At 52.8% G+C, this 17,576-nt stretch overlaps 1 protein-coding gene and 1 long non-coding RNA gene across 5 annotated transcripts; both read right to left on the bottom strand.

Moving 5' to 3' along the window:
• Positions 1–4,735: 4,735 nt before the first annotated feature.
• Positions 4,736–11,035, bottom strand: ZC3H10 (zinc finger CCCH-type containing 10). Of its 4 annotated transcripts, none has more exons than XR_012635845.1 (3): positions 10,967–11,035; positions 6,138–7,676; positions 4,742–5,357 (listed from the first exon to the last, which is right to left on the bottom strand). XR_012635845.1 is itself a non-coding variant. In XM_074935246.1 (2 exons), exon 2 carries the CDS (start codon positions 7,629–7,631, stop codon positions 6,447–6,449), a length of 1,185 nt encoding a protein of 394 aa, XP_074791347.1. In that variant the 5' UTR covers positions 7,632–7,676; positions 8,415–8,437; the 3' UTR covers positions 4,736–6,446. The 4 variants fall into 4 exon arrangements, 2 of the variants coding, with proteins under 2 accessions (XP_074791347.1, XP_074791346.1); XR_012635847.1 differs by having other exon boundaries at positions 6,241–7,676; XM_074935246.1 differs by lacking the exon at positions 10,967–11,035 and adding an exon at positions 8,415–8,437 and having other exon boundaries at positions 4,736–7,676.
• Positions 11,036–12,573: 1,538 nt separating this feature from the next.
• LOC141974822 (uncharacterized) lies at positions 12,574–14,957 on the bottom strand. The gene is made up of 3 exons (XR_012635821.1): positions 14,817–14,957; positions 14,311–14,333; positions 12,574–12,876 (listed from the first exon to the last, which is right to left on the bottom strand). It is a non-coding gene; the product is annotated as an uncharacterized LOC141974822 (long non-coding RNA).
• Between the last annotated feature and the right edge of the window lie 2,619 nt (positions 14,958–17,576).

The raw sequence follows: 17,576 nt of genomic DNA, 5'->3' as shown, positions 1-17,576 counted from the left end.
GTGCTCTGAGTGGTCGGTGGCGCGGGGCGGGGCTGGGTGAGCATTCCACCACGCCCCCTTCCCCCTTCATTGGCCAGAGGCGCTAAAGAGGGTGGGGCTAGCCCTGCTGATTGGCCAGAGAGGCTGGGCAGGCGGAGCTAGTGCCAAATGGATACATATATAGTAGCCAGTTGGGGACCTCTTGGTCAGTTGCGTGGTCTCTAAACTCAGCCTGTCCAGGGGCCAGACCCGGCCCCGCCTGCCCTGGGCGGGCTGAGGCCACCTCACCTGAGGCCAGGCCACGTGGCTGGAGGGATAAACTTGCTGGGCTCCAGGGGCCCTGGCTGGGAGGGGCGTCCGCTAGGGCCCCAGCCTGGGTCTCGTTTGCCCCAGAGGCCGGGGCTCAGGGCCTTGGGTGTGAGGGTGCCACGCTTCCCGCTCGGGAGCTCCCCGGAAACCGGGTGGAAAGGGCTGCACGGGGCCGGTCTCCGCTCCCAGGCGGTGGCTCCTGGCGCTGAGACGCAGTGGGGTTGGCACCACGTGTGTGTCTGCAAAGCCCTGAGCATCTCCCCACGCTCTCCTAAGGTCCTGAACCAACGCAGGCTGCAGCTTGGACCAATTTCCCACCATTCTGATGTGAAAAATCCCTCCCTTTTCGGCCTGTGAACCAGAGGGGGGTTTGACTCAGGCGGCCTGCGAAGATTTTGACTACAAGTGCTGGGGAGAGGGATGTGACAGACCCCTCCCCAACCCCCGAACTTCCTGTGCGGCTTCTGTGGCACAGCTGCAATGCTGAGGCCCGAGGGAGGTTGCTACAGGACAGGGCTCCTTTCGCTCTTATCCATCAATCTCAAAACGCTTTGCAACTGTGTGAAAGCGTCATTCTTGCCGCTTTGGAGATGCCGAAACTGGGCCACAGAGAGTGGGCCCAAGGTCACGCAGGCCAGTCAGTGCAGTTCTGCCTCTTAGCCAAGTGCCTTGTGCATTGTCTCCTTTCCATGTTGCTCTCAGGGCAAAATCCCTGATTCCGCAAACTGCGTGTTTGTGACTGCTTGTTACATGCTTATCTTGTTAAAAGCTTTCCTGGCAACAGCATGGCTGTGGCCAGACTATTTGTCCTTCCCTTGCAGAACAGATCCTGTGGGTTGATGCTTTTCTTGTCCACAGTTGACCGTAGCAGCCGTTCTGACCTTCCACTTTTACAGGTTACCTAATCCCTGTTTTTACTCACCAACCTTCTCTGTGTATACTAGATTTCCCAGAGCACTGTTCCTGCAATCAGCTGGGAGTCTGATTTCAGTCGGAGCAGGACTGGATCCTTTAGCAGTGTGACTACCATACAGATTGTGTCCCAAACGGCTTGAAAATGTTTCTTTTAAACAGGCAAAAAAAATTCACAGGGAAGGGGAGTACGGCTACTTTGTGCTGAAATGAGATGAGGGCTCATGAGGTGGGGCTATAAAACACCTGTTCCAAGGAAGGGATGAATACCCCAATCTGGTGATTTGGGCTTTTCTACCCCCTGCTTTCCTAAAGTCACACAGTGTGCCAAACACTACTCCAGGAGTAGAAGGCAGGAATGCTAGCTCCCCATCCCTTGCTCTAACCACTTGGCAGCACTCCCTAAAGTTGGGAAACAAAAACCCAGGTGTCTGGCTTTCCAATCCCCCGTTTTAACTGCTACAGTCCAAGATAGAGCAGACTTTCTTTACAAAGCAAAAGAAATCATGCTTCCATCTAAGCCACCCTACAGTGATAGGACAGAATTACGCCATCTCGCGCCCTCAATCTGAATGGCTGCACTTTCCAAGGTGTTTCATAAAGAGCTAGACACGTCCTCTGCTGTCTGGCCACTTAACACCTGCAGCCTCCAGCAGTTGAAAAAGGCTCACTCTGAATATTACGCCTGTAAAAGTGAGCGCTAAGTGTCTCGTCTGAAAACAGGATAATTGCTGCTCCAGTTACGTGTTTGCATTGCTGGCCTAGAGCCTCCCCAGTTAAACAAAACCCTGTAGATTTAAAGCCAGCTCTGATTGATTGAATACACCATCACAGCTGAAAGTTCATCCCTTGGGCCTTGGCGATATCTTACCAGGCTTCCAATCCAGTTGCTGGAATATAAATAACCCCCACGCTAAGGTAGGCCTGGTGCCATCTGCCTGCAGCAGTGCATTAGAAACAAAGGCTGGGGCTGGCGCATCAGAGCAGATGGCAGTGGGGGAAGGCAGGGGCTTTTGCTCCCAGTCTATTACAGATAAGACCCTCCCACATTCTCACTTATTTCCAGAGCAACCCAGAACCTGAGTGTGAAGTGAGCATGCGCTCTTCCAGTGTAAAGGCAGGAAGGGCAGGGATCCATTGCCAGGAGCAATGGTTTAAAGGCCTAAACACAGAGACTCCAATGCTTAGACTCCCTGGAACCACAAGTCGGAATCTCAGGTAGATCCAATGAGCCTGTCAGGTTAGATAAACTGATAGGGGGGAAGGTTAGTCAATTACACAGATCTTCCAGGCCCCCAGGTACAGCCTCTCAGGGCTGAACTGGTGCCTTGTGTTGGCTGCCTTTCAGCAGCAAAGGGTGTGTAGTTTACTGGAAGCTTTGGGGCAGAACTGGGCTCTCTCCAAGTACACGTTACTCTCATAACCACTGATCTGCAAAGAGCAGTGTCCAGCCAAGATGTGCTCTGCACACCTCTGTGGTGCCCGGCTGATTCTAGCACAGAGCTGCACTGACTGGGGGGGGGGGGGGGGGGTCTTGTTACCATGCGCTCCAGGCAGGTGGGGCAAGATACAAAGTCTACAGGGAACCAGGCTACCAGCTGGAAACCCCACCACTGGGGTAAAGTCACACAAGCAGCTTGCAAACACCACAGACGTGAACAACTCACCAGTCTCTGAGCTCCCACCTGATTCAAACTCGCCCTAATGGAGACTATTTCCAAGGGGGGAGCATTGCTCCAGTGCTGTCAGTTACCCAGACAGACAGATTGAGCTCCTTGTGTCATTTCACTGAACATAGAGTGGGTTAAGAAGAGACTAGTCTGTAAGTCCTATATTTGGTAACAGGCTCTTTGGTCTAGCAGACAAAGGAATAACATGATCCAACAGCTGGGAGTTGAAGCCAGACACATTCAGACTGGAAATAAAGTGTACATTTGACACAGTGAGGGTAATTAACCTTTGGAACAATTTACGCAGGGTCCCGAGAGATCCTCCAGTACTGGCAATGTCTAAATCAAGATTAGATGGTTTTCTAAAAGCTCTGCTGGAGGAATTAGTTTGGGGGAGTTCTCTGGCCTCTGTTATATGGGAGGTCAGACTAGATAATCTGTTCGGGTCTTGGACTTTATTCACCTAGGGCATGGCTGTATGACTTCTCTGTGAGGGGCTGGGCCGAAAGGGGCCCTGGCGGGCGATGACTGCAGACAGCAGGAGTGTAGGGCACTGAAGCTCCAAGGAGCTGCCTGTGTGTAAACAAAAGGGGGAAGCAGAAATGAGCAAGGGCTTTAATCCCTCACCCCCTGGCTGCAGCACAATGAGAGACCAGATGGAGTCTCCCTGCTACGGCATCTGAAGATCTTTAACCCAGGGGGTAACAATGCAGAGCTGGGGCAAAAGGAAATTGTAACCGTGGGCCCTTTGCAGCAGCCTGGGGAACGGGCCATCACCAATAAGAGGCCTGTACAGTCTCACACTTGTCACGTCTGTCCCCTGGAGATCCCCTTTTCATTCCCATTGCTGTCCCATGTATGAGGTCAGAGCTGCTGGAATAGAGCGCCAAGTGCCATCACTTCCATGCACAAACAATCCCCCCAGCCCCCCAACAATGCACCGACTCTACCACACTGTACCTCTCTGGAGGAGCCCCCAAGGGTGCTAGGGCTGTTCCTGCGGAGAAGGGGGAGTCACCCTTGTAAGCTTTCACCAAGTCACTGGGAGGTAACAGCCAGCACTGAAGGGGACTGAGGTTGAGGACAGCAGTAGCAGTGACTCCCCGGGGCCCTGCTCTGTCTACCTGGGCAGGGAGGCAGCTGCTAAATGCCGATCTCAGTGCCCCGCGCATGGTGGAACAACTATCAGGGTTCCCTGCCGGCTCAGTCACTTAACCCAATCTTCTTCCTAGAGACCGGGGGAAAAGGGTCTTAAAATAATGAAGATGTAGCACATTATACGGACAAAACTGGAAAACACTGCCGAGCACCAGAGCTATACTGCGGGCAGACGTGCCCATCGAGAGAGAGAGACACAACGAACACAAAGGGATTGTCCTAGCGGTTGAGAGTTTTGGTTTCTCGGCGCCTCGATCTGAGCACGCTGGTTTGCAGGAGGCTCTCCCAAGTGCAGGGGTGACAGGCCAGCCAGGATACCATTCTGCGCTGCGACTGGTCAGCGCCCATTACATGCTAAGAGGAGCCATGGTCAGCTCAGCCCTGGGATGGGAGACCTCCAAGCAAGCTACGAGAAGGGCCTGGAGCAATCCAGTAGGTGGCGGTCTCCTGACTCCGCAAGGAACCCATGCACCAATGTGGTGCTGCCATGTAAAGCAGAGCTCCTGCTTTCTTTCAGCTACTAAAGATGCCAGGGCACATCCCCCTTGTAGCAATGCTGTCAGCTACTGCATTTCACCCCAGAGGTGGCTGCATTTCAGTGGTGCCCACGTAGGCCTTACCGACATCTCAGTGGGGTTTATAGACTTCCCATCCCTCTGTAAAGTGCTCGGATGTGCTCAGATGAAAGGCAAACGTTCCATCTGGTGACTGATCAGCGCTTTAAAGAGCGAGTGCCAACACCAGAATGTATCGGTCAGGGGCTGTACGTTTTCTTTTAATAGCTGAAAACTTTACACTGTAGTCACAGAACTAAAACGCTAGACTTACGAAGTTCAGCACCCTTAGAAAGAGCTCCTGCTGTAAAGCATTCTCCTCCTCTTTAAGTTCTTAAAAAAAAAAAAATCAAACCCAGACATAACTACGCAAAAGCTATTCTAGACCCGTGGGTGAGCTTCGGTTTTAGAAACAAAAATACTGCATACGAGGGAGGGAGGGGTCTCTTTGAACCAGGTTCCTTTGAGGACGTGTGAATGGGGTGAACAGAGTAAATGGCCGTAAGAGGCAGATGGTAGTCTTGGGTTGGGGAGGCTCAGGCACAGAAGTGGCTGGTGGATGGCGAAGGGTGTGAGGGCTTGCTCAGGGCACGGGTGGATTTGCTCACATTTGCCAGTCCCAACAGCTCCAGAGGGAACTGATGAACAGGTCTGCCGAGCACCTCAGCAGGCATCAGGGGAATGGAGGGTGCTCAGGGGCCTGGCAGGATCGCTGTCCAAGCCTGGTCTCCTTTCAGCGAGCTATGCCATGCCTCGGGAGGTGACTGGAGAAGCCCTGACAATTCAAACAGCAACAGAGATGATTTTATTTCAACCCATGACCTCAAGTAGAATGCAATCCCCGCCCCACAAGCTGCTAGGTGAAGCGGGGTCAGATGCTATCACATTTAACTAGCGCCCCACCCCCACCAGACTGCAGGGTGCGGCTGGGTTTACTTCCAACCCTGGGTTTTGTGAGCAATTCAGCAACAACATCTGCTGGAATTGGCAAGTCCCCCCACCCCTCTTTGGGATTCAGATGGTCCTAGGAATGCACCACCCTCTCCCTGGAGGGGTGACTGGAACAGGGATGCTCTCAAAGCCACTGTAGAGACAGTTTCCTAGAGTCTAAGTTGTGTTGCCCTGTTTTAAAGCAACAGGGCTGAGTTTACATATGAGCCCAAATCCTATTGGGGATTTAACCATTTCATCACCAGGCAAAGCTGCCCCAGGGCCATTCCCCCTAGGAGAGAGCTGCCAGATGGAGCCAGCCTTTCTGCCATCTCTGGGGGAGGTGCTGTCCCCAGGGTCTCGCTTCCCTGATTCTGCCTGAGCCCAGGGAAGCCCAGGAGTGTCTCTACTAGAGAGCAGCAAGCCAGGGGATCCCGCCCTTGGGGGTGATTTCCCTACAGCCTCCGTTCTGGTGTGTCCTGTCAGTGAAATGATACTGCCATAGCCAGGCGATATACTGAGTTCCTGAACTCGCAGGGCTATGGAGGGGCTAGCGCAGTGGGTACAGAGGGGCAGGTATTCGGGCAAAGATACGCGACGGGCAAAGGCTCTAAGGTTACTGTACCCTTCGAATCATGTGGCATTAAAGCCCTTCATCCCTGAATTCTGCTGCCTTGTGGAAGACCACGCATGGTTGCTAGGGGTTAAGGGAAATCCAAGTCACTCGCCTCCAGGGTGGAAAGCCCATCCCCTAAAAGGCCTCTCCCGAAGGAGAGAGAGGTTTCCAAGGGTTTCAGTTCAATTCTCTCCCTCCTCGGTTTCTGTCTCCCCAACGGAAGGAGCAAGTCCTGCCAGCGAAGCAGCCCTTCCACCTGCTGGGGGCGGCTCCGAACAGCACAGACCCACGGCAGTACGTGGGGCTCTTTGGGGGCGGTTAGTGTGGCATGGCTGTTATCCTCATGCTCTGCGACGCGATGGGGTATGTCACCATGGGCGTGGTGGCGTGGCTCATGGTTATACCTCCCAGCGGCTGTGCCATTGAAACTGCCACGGGCGCCACCGACACGGCCACGGGCGCCATGGAGACTGGAGGAGCCATGCCCTGTGCGATGGTCTGAGCCAGAGCAGCCGAGAGCGGGGTGATTTCAGGGTTCATGGGGGGTGCTGCGTTGGTGGGGGGTGCTGCCTGGGCTCCGGCCGGAGCCACCAAATCCTGTTGGGTGACAGGCCGTGGCTGAAGGGCCTGGCTGCTGAGCGTGGTGTGGGTCTGGGCAATGCTGTGGTTATAATTGGTGACCGTGCCCACCGTTGGGGCCAGGGTCTGCTCGGTGGCCGTGGCGGTGGAGCTGAGAGTCATGACTTTGGCCTGGTTCCGGAACTGGGCGTTCTGCTCCAGCAGCACCTCGTTGGTCGCCAGCAGGTTGTTGACCTGCTTCTTGAGGTCCTCCACGCGCTTGCGCAGCAGGATGTTCTCCTCCTCCAGGAGCCGGTACTCCACCGTGCGCGGGCTGGTGAAGCTGTACTCGTAGGTCTCGAAGTGCAGCCCGTCCACCCGCCTCCGCTTCAGCACCGGGTCGTGGTCGTCGTAGCGGTCGGGGTCGTACATGACGTCGTAGGGGTCATAGCGGCGCACGGTGGTGGCAATGCCCGGGTCCCGGGCCGCGATGACCCGGGCCTCATACTCGTACTCCCGCTGCAAGTGCTGGAACTTGCACTTGGCTCCCCGCTGGCAGTCGCCCTTCAGGAAGTCCCTGCATATGGGCACCTCCTCCTTGCTGTTTGGCAGGTCCGCTGGGGAGAGGCCCAGCCCAGCCGCCACCTTCTGGCGCAGGCGCGGGGGCAGCTCCCCTGTCTTCTTGTAACAGTCCTCGTCCTCCTTGGTGCCGTGGATGAAGCGGCAGTTGAGGCGCACGCACTCCTTGTTCTGGAAGTCGTGGCAGAAGATGAACTCGTTCTTGCGCACGCCCAGGTTGGTGACCTCGCTGATGTCGGGGTGCCGGAAGCGGCAACGCTTGCCTCGCTTGCAGACGTTGCGCAGGAAGTCGCGGCAGATGTCGTCGGAGCTGGCGCCCGCCTCATCGCTGCTACTGCCATTGTTGTAGTTGTCGCGGTCGGGCATTTTCCCACCCACGCCCTCCCCTCCTGTTGGTATGAGCTCGGGCAACTGCAAAAGAGGAGAGGTGGGAGGGCGTGAGAGAGCAAGGCGGGGAGGGGGAAGTGGGGGATCCTAACTTAAAGGCAGAAACTGTTCTGGTGTAGCTGGCAGGGACATATCGGCCCTGAGGAATTACAGCAAGCCGCCGGCCTCTGCTGTAGTTAAGGTTATGACCAGCTTTCGGGATAAAAGTTTGACTCTTAGTGCTGCAAAATCCGCATGGCTACTCAGGCTGTCTTGCAACGTGGTGTGCCTCATGGGGATACTGGGTAGGGTTAGTGATCCAAATTTGGAGCCATTTGACCAAGGGGTTCCTGAGATACAGGCCCCAGCCTCCCAAAAAATCTGAACCCCTCAACTTTGAGAGAAGCTATCAACTTTTTCTGCACAGACCTTGTTGTACTGCTTACAGCACATGATCCAGCTCGACGCTCCGAACTTTGCCATAAAAACCAAGGAGCTTTCAGACATTCATCCAAATACAGCGGTGCTATTGACTTTGAGCAGAACAGTGTAAGCCAGATACAGTGAGTAGAATTTGCAAGGCTGCCGAGTTTTAATCGCGGCTTCGGCTGCCAGTTCGAAACCTCCACAGCCTGGGTCTCTAAGCAAGTGAGGCTCAGACTCCTTCCGCTACAAACCAATATCCACAACTCTAGGTGTCCAAATGCATTTAATATCTGCCTGTCTTTTGACCCCACCAGACCCTTTAACAGAGACCGCCTGTTCAAAAAGGCTCAGTTTTACCTGTAAGATCCAAAATCTTCAGTCACCCCAGGCTGAATCACAGCTAGAGGAGCTGACTTGATTTGAGATCAAAGTCCTAATGAAATTAAAAAATAATCAAAACAAGCTAGTAAGTCACCCATTTAATATTAGTCAAGTCCAAAGCAGATGGGGCCGATTTCACAGCTCTCTATCTGACGTTAAAAGAGGATTAGGGCCCAAATCATAATCCCAACTCTACATATAAAACAATGGAGTCTAAATTAGCTGTTACTACTCAAGAAAGAGATCTTGGAGTCAGTGTGGATAGTTCTCTGAAAACATCCACTCAGTGTGCAGCGGCAGTCAAAAAAGTGAACAGAATGTTCGGGATCATTAAGAAAGGGATAGATAAGAAGACAGAAAATATCATATTACCTCTATATAAATCCATGGGATGCCCACATCTTGAATACTGTGTGCAGTATTCTCATCTCAAAAGAGATATATTGGACTGGAAAAGGTTCAGAAAAGGGCAACAAAAATGATTTGGGGTATGGAACGGCTGCCGTATGAGAAGAGATTAATAAGATTGGGACTTTTCAGCTGGGAAAAGAGACGACTAAGTGGGGATATGATAGAGATCTATAAAATCATGACTGGTGTGGAGAAAGTAAATAAGGAAGTGTTATGAGAAGGAGTAAATAACACAAGAACTAGGGGTCACCAAATGGAATTAATAGGCAGCAAGTTTAAAACAAACAAAAGGAAGTATTTTTTCATACAAAGCACAGTCAACTTGTGGAACTCCTTGCCAAAGGATGTTGTGAAGGCCATAACTATAACAGGGTTCAAAGAAGAACTAGAGAAGTTCCTGGAGGATAGGTCCAACAATGGCTATTAGCCAGGATGGGCAGGGATGATGTCCCTAGCCTCTGTTTGCCAGCAGCTGGAAATGAGCGACAGGGGATAGATCACTTGATGATTACCTGTTCTGTTCGTTCCCTCTGGGGCACCTGCCATTGGTCACCGTCAGTAGACAGGATGCTGGGCTCGAGGACCTTTGGTCTGACCCAGTGTGGCCGTTCTTGTGTTCTTAAATCAAGATGGCAGCGACTTTTATTTTAAATCACACACGCCCAGCAGGGTACGTGCAATCCCCTTGCTGCCACACAGCTTAGTGTCAGATACCCAAGTGTGTATCTTTACAGCATGTGAGGTGTAGTAGCAGACGAGAGCTCTTGTCTGAATTCTATATCCTGAATTGTATATATCTCAGGGTAGGGGGAGTCTGCCATCACATATGGTTACATCCAGAGGCAGAGAGTAAATTTTCTATGGCAGGGCCATTGTTGCATGTACAGCAGCTAGCGCAACGGGGCTGGGATCAGGGCCCTAGGAGCTACTACACTACAAATAATAAACAACATTCTACCTGGCTGACTTTGTAAATCAAGGCAGTAGAGCAAAAGCTGCTTATACATGCATCCAAAGGCACGCAAGAGAAAGCTAATAAACCCTCAGCCTTTTTGAGTAAGGATGGGAACATAGGACTGAAAGGGACCTCCTGGGTCAGAGTCCAGTCCCCTGCTATTGTATCATATGATCATATTCATAAACTTACTTAATGAAAAATTGAAGGAAGTGCAAAAGATTGTTACTAACTGTGTTTGTTTGGGAACCTGAGCTCACTTTATTAGAAGCTGGTGGAGAAAGCCCTCTGCATTTTAAAGCTTCCTAGGTAGAGTAAATCCGCCACCTAGAGTTACTTTGGTGGATAGCCACCATTTTGGTGTGACCCACCAAAATACCAGGAATAGCCCCTACACACACAAGACAGCTCGTGAAATGTAAGCCAAAGGTTTCCTGACCGCGAGCTCTGTCAGCGGCGAGTCCATGAGAGTGCCGGGCCGGGAACCCAGGAGTCCTACGAGTGCTGATGTCTGAGCTGAGCTGCCATAACTCTGCTGGTTTGCCCCACCCAGACCCACCCACCTGGGCTGCCTCAGAGCAGGTGTTTCTGGGGCCTCGTCCCCACTGAGTCACAGACACAGATGAGCAGCCAGATCCGCCCCATGGGGTGAGGGAGAAAGCTGGGGGGGGGGGCGACCCAGGCCAGGCCAGAGGACACGGGGGGAACTCAGGGGTAACCCCCCCACCCCATGGACTGGGCCAGAGAACAAGGGGAGGGGAGGACTCAGGGGTAAACCCCCCCCCCCATGGACTGGGCCAGAGGACAAGGGGAGGGGGGGAAGAGGACTAAGGGGTAACTCCCCCCCCCATGGACTGGACCAGAGGACAAGGGGAGGGGAGGAAGAGGACTCAGGGGTAACCCCCCTCCCCCATGGACTGGGCCAGAGGCCATTGGGGGGGGGGAGGACTTTGGGATACCGCCCCCCATGGACTGGGCCAGAGAACAAGGGGGGGGGGACACTCAGGGGTAACCCCCCTCCCCCATGGTCTGGGCCAGAGGCCATGGGGGACCCATGGGCCCTGGGGGGAGGAGCCTGAAGGGGCCGGACGGGGGGGCTCGGGGGATCCGGGGCCCCCCCCAAGCCCTTGCTCGGGCCCTTGTTCGGGGCCGCCTCGCTCACCCGCTCTCCGGCCGCGTCCTGCTCCAGCAGCGACAAAGAGCGGCCTCTTCCGCCCTCCAGCGGAACTACTCTATGGTCCTTCCGGCCCCCGGCCGGAAGCGGAGGCCTCCCAGCATGCAGCGCGCGCGCGGCCCGCCGGGGTTACCATAGCGACAAGGCCCCGCTTCCTAGTAGATAGCGGTGGGCGGGGCCTGAGATCATATGACCTCACAGGGGAAGACCACGTGGTCTCCAGCCAACAGCAGCACCATGGCGGCCCCTGGCCCCGCAGGACCCCTGCACAACAGGGTGCGAGTGAAACACAGGCCCCGCCCCCGGCAACCAGCTCAACCCCGAAGTTTCCTTTGCCCCTTTGCCTCCCCGCTGAACCCCCATGCTGGGTGACAGCCGCTCACGCCTCCCTGCTCACGCTGCAGGTTACACTGAGCAGGTTGAGGTCACCTGTAGTTGCCCTTGATGGGGGCATCTTAATCAGCGTATTGGGAGAGTCCCCACAGCTAAGCAGCTTGCCCAACACCTGTGGTCCTTGTGCATAGGCCAAATGCTTAGGGACATGACAAGAAAAGTTACCCGGTCTATCCACAGCTAGAGGGCCTCTTACAAAGCTAGCAGAAAAGGAGGACTTGGGGGCACCTTAGAGACTAACCCATCTGGTGAAGTGAGCTGTAGCTCACGAAAGTTTATGCTCAAATAAATTGGTTAGTCTCTAAGGTGCCACAAGTCCTCCTTTTCTTTTTGTGAATACAGACTAACACGGCTCCTACTCTGAAACCTGTCCTCATTACAAAGCTAGGTCACCGTACTGTACCAGCCATCATGACTAGTTACGCTAGGAGGGGTTGGCAGAGAATTATCCACCATCCAGTTTTCAATGTTTATATTTTCAGCATATGCAGGATTATCCTCTCTTCCAAGGGTTAATGCTGTTGCTGTTAAGCGCTCTGAAGTCTTCAGTGAAGGGTGCTATAAATTGGAGTTCATTTCCTTCAAGTTTCAATCAAAGAGCAGGTAGCCTTTTGGGAAAGGGGTTACCCTTCATGCAAGCGGTTACACCATCCACTTCTCACCAGAAAGTGTCTCAATACACCATATACCCACTTCGTCAGGGGAATGTAACTTGTGGATAAAGCCTGATGCAATGCAGAAATGTCTGACAAGTGGCAGAGCATTACATTCTATCCATGCTCTCAGCACAAGAGCCAACACTTTTATACTGGGAAGCCACTGTTCAGAGACCGGTGTGAACCCAGCACAGTTAATTCTGAAGGCTACACCTGCATAAAAGTGCAGCAGGGTATATGTGCACCGTGCACCATATTCATACAACTCACAGCAGTGTTGCATTGTGGCCTGGACATTTGAACTCTTTCCCCAGTCACATCTTCAGCAAAAGTGATTTCTATATTCAGTGGATTCTTATTCTCAGACAGGCCATGCAACTGTGTGTATTGGGAAAGGGCCCAGAAAGCCAGCCAGAAGAGGGCTGAATGATGCAGGTCAAGCGTCTTTAAAAGTCAAGTTACATACATTCCTAGAGATCACATTGAGATTGTATTAAAATCAACTTGGGGCTATTTAAACACAACATTAAGAAAAAACATGCTGAATTCCCAGCCAAACCAGGTTTTTATTGTATACCTGCCACATTCAACTACAAAGACCAGAACCAGTCCAGAACGTCAAAGCTCAGGGCTACCACCCATACAGATGAGACCTTCATTCTTAAGATGGAAAACTCTTGGAGACGGCTAGGAAAGCACTCCTCCTATCACCAACACCAGGAAGTAGTTGTGTCTGGAGGTCAGTGACCCAAGCTCCCACGTTTCTTTGCTCTGCTTTTCAGCCTCAGTAGCGGCAGAGAAGACATCTACTTAGACCTCTGCCTCATCTTTCTCCTTTTGCGCTTCAGCCTGAGAAAGACAATTTTACCCCATCAGAGAAAGAATATCAGCACAGTAACAAAGCTATCTGGTTAAATGGACTTTGAACAAGTCGTTATCAGGCCAAACCTCTTTTGTGTAAGGACAAGCCTGTCAAGAGTTTTGGAAAAAAGTTACGATGTGCAGTTTTTAAAGAGAACTAGAACCCCGCAATGTCTGTCACCTAACTGCTGCCTTGTCCTAGTGCACAAGAGTGAAATTACGAGAAACTGAGTAACCTATTTCATTGTCCACAGAAATGTGGATAGAATACCAACAAGGACAGCACCTTCAGTAGAGAGGCTAGCTCTAGCACTAAGGACAGTTTGAAACGGGGAAAGGAGAGGGTCTAGACTTAAGCCTATTCCTGCTTGCCTTTCCAGAGTTTTAAACAGAAGTTTCAGATCTTATGTAAAAGCAGAGCAGAAAACGGAACAGCTAAAAACAGTAACAAATGCATGTTTACTCTGTCTGGAGTCTGGAAAAGGAACTTTGCATCTTTGCTACAGTGTTTTAATGGCTTATTTTAAACATATACAATAAGGAGAGACTTGTGTAAACCCCTGATGTACTAACTCCTACAATAAATTTGGTCCCTCAGTTAAAACAGGTCATCCTTACCTGCCATGCTTAACACAGAACAGTTAGTTACACCAGAGCTAGAAAATGTCAGAGGAGACAGGCAGTTTTAGCTCTGAGCTGGCCTGGCTGCTCTTATACTTACACAGCACTGCCAGATGAGCGAAGAAATATTAACTGGAAATAAAATAGGTTTAGTTCTGCACAACCCCCCGACCCAAGAAAAGCAGCGTTTACAATGGATGCAGTCTATTTAAAGGTTTAGGATGTCATACACCACAAAGCACTTCACATGCATCAATGTTTCTCTCTTCACTCCCCACCCTGAAGTAGCCTTATCACCATTTTACAGAAGAGAAATAGAGGCACGAGACACTTACTCAAGGTCATACAACCATGTGTGCAGTAGAAACAGGAATTTAACCCAAATCCTACTACAGAACTTTATACCGCCTACACCCTCCGGCTTGTCTCATCAATTTAGCCTGCAAACTCTTTGGGGCAAGGCCCCTGTCTGACTGAGTTTTTATGGGGTCTAGCACCATGGGCTCCCAATTTCAGCTGAGGCCTCTAGACACAACAGAAATAAATGTACTTTAATCTTCATCAATCCCCCTGAGGGATGTGGGATGCAGTGCTAACATCAAGACAGGCAACTAACTCCCTATTCCCCCCACTCCCTATTTACCAAGTGTGATCAACCATCTGAGCCAGGCACATTAATACCTTCCGAGAGGGCCAGCTCACAAGATTTAGGTTTTATAAAAGAGTCAGTCGGCGTACCAGCCTGTGGGGCAAGGCCGGGAAGGCACCGGGCCAAACAAGACAGAACCAGTGCTCACATACCTGCGCATACGCTTCTTTCGCCACTAGAGGAAAGAGGGAAACACACAAGAGTCAGCAGCTTATTAACAGCAGGCTCAGCCTCCCCCACGTGTCTCCAGCCCCCCCCACCCCCCGTTACCGCCTGCACGGAGCAAAGAAACGGTGCCCGATGGGAAGCGAAGGCAGCGAACGGCACATCGCCCCGGCTTTCCATGGGGATTTACTGCTGGGGGAACCCCCTTACCCCAAGGGGGCAGGTGCCCGGTGGGGGGAGGGGGGGGAAATCAGCCCCCAGCCCAGCCCCACGTGCCTGGAGCGACCGGTGCCCAGGGCTTGCGGGAGGGGGGCTCCCCCTGCAGCACGAGCATGGGGGGCAGCTACCCCTACACGGCCCCGCCCCCAGCACTGGAAGGGAAGGGCCCCCCCATAACCCCGCTTCCTCCCGCCGGACCAGGCCCAGCCCCCTCGCTCCCCTAGGAGGCCCCGGCCCGCTCCCGCCGCCCCCAGCAGGCCCCGGCCCCACCCACCTTAGCTCTCATGGCGGCCCGGGCTCAGTGCCCGCGGATGGCGGCGGATGGCGGCGAGAGCCTCCGCGCTCCGACAAAATGGCGGCGACAACAGCCGAGAGAGAGTGGCTCGCGCCGCCCGCCCCCTTTTATAGGCCAGTTCCGGAAGCGGGTGGGCGGGGCGGTAGCGTCACGGAGGGGCTGCGCGCGCGCCCTCTTCGCCGAGCATGACGGGAGATGTAGTTTCTCCCGCCCCCGCGGCAGCACGGGAGGTGTAGTTTTCTCCCGCCCACCCGCCTCCATTTTGAATACAAATCCCCCCAGCTGAGCCCAGAGGTCGGGAGGGGTAAAGACCGCAACTTCCAAGGGGGCCGGGGCCGGGGCCGGGGGGGGGGAAGGTGCAAGGCCCAATTCCGACCACCCCTCCCCAGCTACACCCCAGGGGCCTGAGCCTCACTCCCCCCTGACACGCAGTGCACAGGCCAAAGTGTTTGGTGTGGGACACCAAGGGCCCAACACGTGCAAGAGCACCCGTGCGTGTTAACACAAGAAGGGCTGTGCGGCTCATACCGGCGCAGCCCAAGGGTCCATCTAGCCCAGTGTCCTGTCTGCTGACAGCGACCAGTGCTGGGGGCCCCAGAGGGAAAGAACAGAACAGGGAATCCTCAAGTGATCCATCCCCTGTCACCCATTGAACTGCTCTAGTTCTTTGATGAACGCTGTTAGTCTTTGCTTTCACAACATCCTCTGGCAAGGAGTTCCACAGGTTGATTGTGCGTTCTGTGAAAACATACCTCCTTTTTTTTGTTTAAACCTGCGGCCTGTTAATTTCATTGGGTGACCACCTAGTTCTTGTCTTATGAGTAAACAACACTTCATTTACTTTCTCCCCACCAGTCATGAAAATTTTATAGCCCTCTATTATATCCCACCTTAGTCATCTCTTTTCCAAGCTGAGAAGTCCCAGTCTTATTAATCTCTCCCTGTATGGAAGCTGTTCCATACCCCTAGTCATTTTTGTTGCCCTTTTCTGTACCTTTTCCACTATATGTTTTTTGAGATGGGGCAACATTTGCACACATTATTCAAGATGTGGGCAGCCCATGGATTTATATAAAGGCAACATATTTCCTGTCTTATTATCCATCCCTTTCCTAATGATTCCCAGCATTCTGTTCGCTTTTTTGACGGCCGCTGCACGTTAAGTGGATGTTTTCAGAGAACTCTCCACAATGACTCCAAGATCTCCTTCTTGAGTGGTAACAGCTAATTTAGACCCCATCATTGTATATGTAGAGTTGGGATGATGTTTTCCAGTGTTCATTACTTTGCATTTATCAACACTGAATTTCATCTGCCACAAGGAAAGGGCGCCCACACGCACGTGCAAGCCATAGGGCCCCCCTCTCTGTCAATCCCCAGTGTTATCATAGCCAGAGGTGCTGGCGGCCCCACTGGCTAGCCTCCCTGGGGCCCCTTGCAGAAAGAGGGGAGCTGCTAAAGCAGAGTAGCTAAGGTTGTAACAGACTTATATCCTCGGCAAATCGGGCCCCGACGGAGCCCTGGCCCATGCATACCGAGGGTTACGCCTGCAGATGCGAATGCACCCACTCCTGTGCTGCAAAGACCAGTTACCCCAGCTCCAGCTCAGCCAGAAGGGGAGATGCAGAGGAACACAAGCCAGTAGCTTGGTCCAAGAGAATCAGAAACTAGCCAGAGGCTGACAAAAGGGAGGAAGGGGGACGCCTGTAGCAAGGCCCCCCAAATGGCTGCGTTGTCTGTGTCAATAGAATGAAATGGGAGGGGGCCAATGATCATGCTGGAGCTGGCCCCGAAATTCTCTCAGATCCCAGGTTGCGGTGATCACAGTGACCAAATGTGGCTTTCAGCTGCTCCCCCACCCAGCCTGTTCACCAGATTTGGCTCTCCCACACTTCTGCCTGGTCCCCAAGTGGAAGGATGACCTTGGTGGGAAGCATTTCAGTGATAACAAGATGACTGCAGCAGTCAAGGAGGTTCTGAACAAGGACTCTGACAAGCTGGGTGTAGCCAAACTGGTCCAAAGGCATTAATGTCCAGGGAGATTCTAGTGCAAAGTAAACCACTGAATGCAATTTCTTTTCCCCGTCAGTCTAGAAACTTTCTGAGCCCATCCTCCAGGAGTGCACCAAGAGGCCATTTGGAGCAGCCTTCCTCTGACTTTCTAGATAACTGCCACAAAGCCAGAGGTGGGTGAGAACACACAACAGGCCAACGCTGGACCTCACGTTTCTAGTAGATTTTCAGTTTCAACACCTAGCGTAGCTGGAACAGTCAACAAGCTCCTGCCAATTCACCATTTTGCCTGGCAAAAAGCAGCACCACTGACTTTGTTACATCTCCTCCTATTTAAAAAAATAAATGTCTCCACCATTCTCCCCTTCCCACCCACCCCCGGCCCCCAATCACAGCCGCTCACAGGACAGCACTGAAAACAAGCAATGTCCTTCCCTAGTACCTTCCATTTGTGAATCTCCAAGCCCTTTACAAACAGCCCTCGAACCTCACAGCCACCCATGGAGATGCGGCATTAGACCTATTCTAGGAGTGGAGAAACAGACTTCCCTGATCCACATCAGAGCAAGGGAGAGCCAGGGATACAACCCACAAGCCCCCTGTCACACTCAGGCTGGCTAATCTACTACACGAGACATGGCAACATCTGCTCCCTGAGGGCCACGCAGCAATAAGGTGACAATAGTGGAAGAGAAGAACCTACAGCTGAGTTACACAGCTGTGCCG

Source organism: Natator depressus, chromosome 20, assembly GCF_965152275.1.
Source record: "Natator depressus isolate rNatDep1 chromosome 20, rNatDep2.hap1, whole genome shotgun sequence".
Lineage (NCBI taxonomy): Eukaryota > Metazoa > Chordata > Testudines > Cheloniidae > Natator > Natator depressus.
The sequence above is the reverse complement of the archived record's forward strand: the minus strand, read 5'-3'. Positions and strand labels throughout refer to the sequence as shown.

Coding starts and splice junctions, on each gene's coding strand:
- ZC3H10 (XM_074935245.1), bottom strand. CDS start 7,631: ATGCCCGACCGCGACAACTACAACAATGGCAGTAGCAGCGATGAGGCG.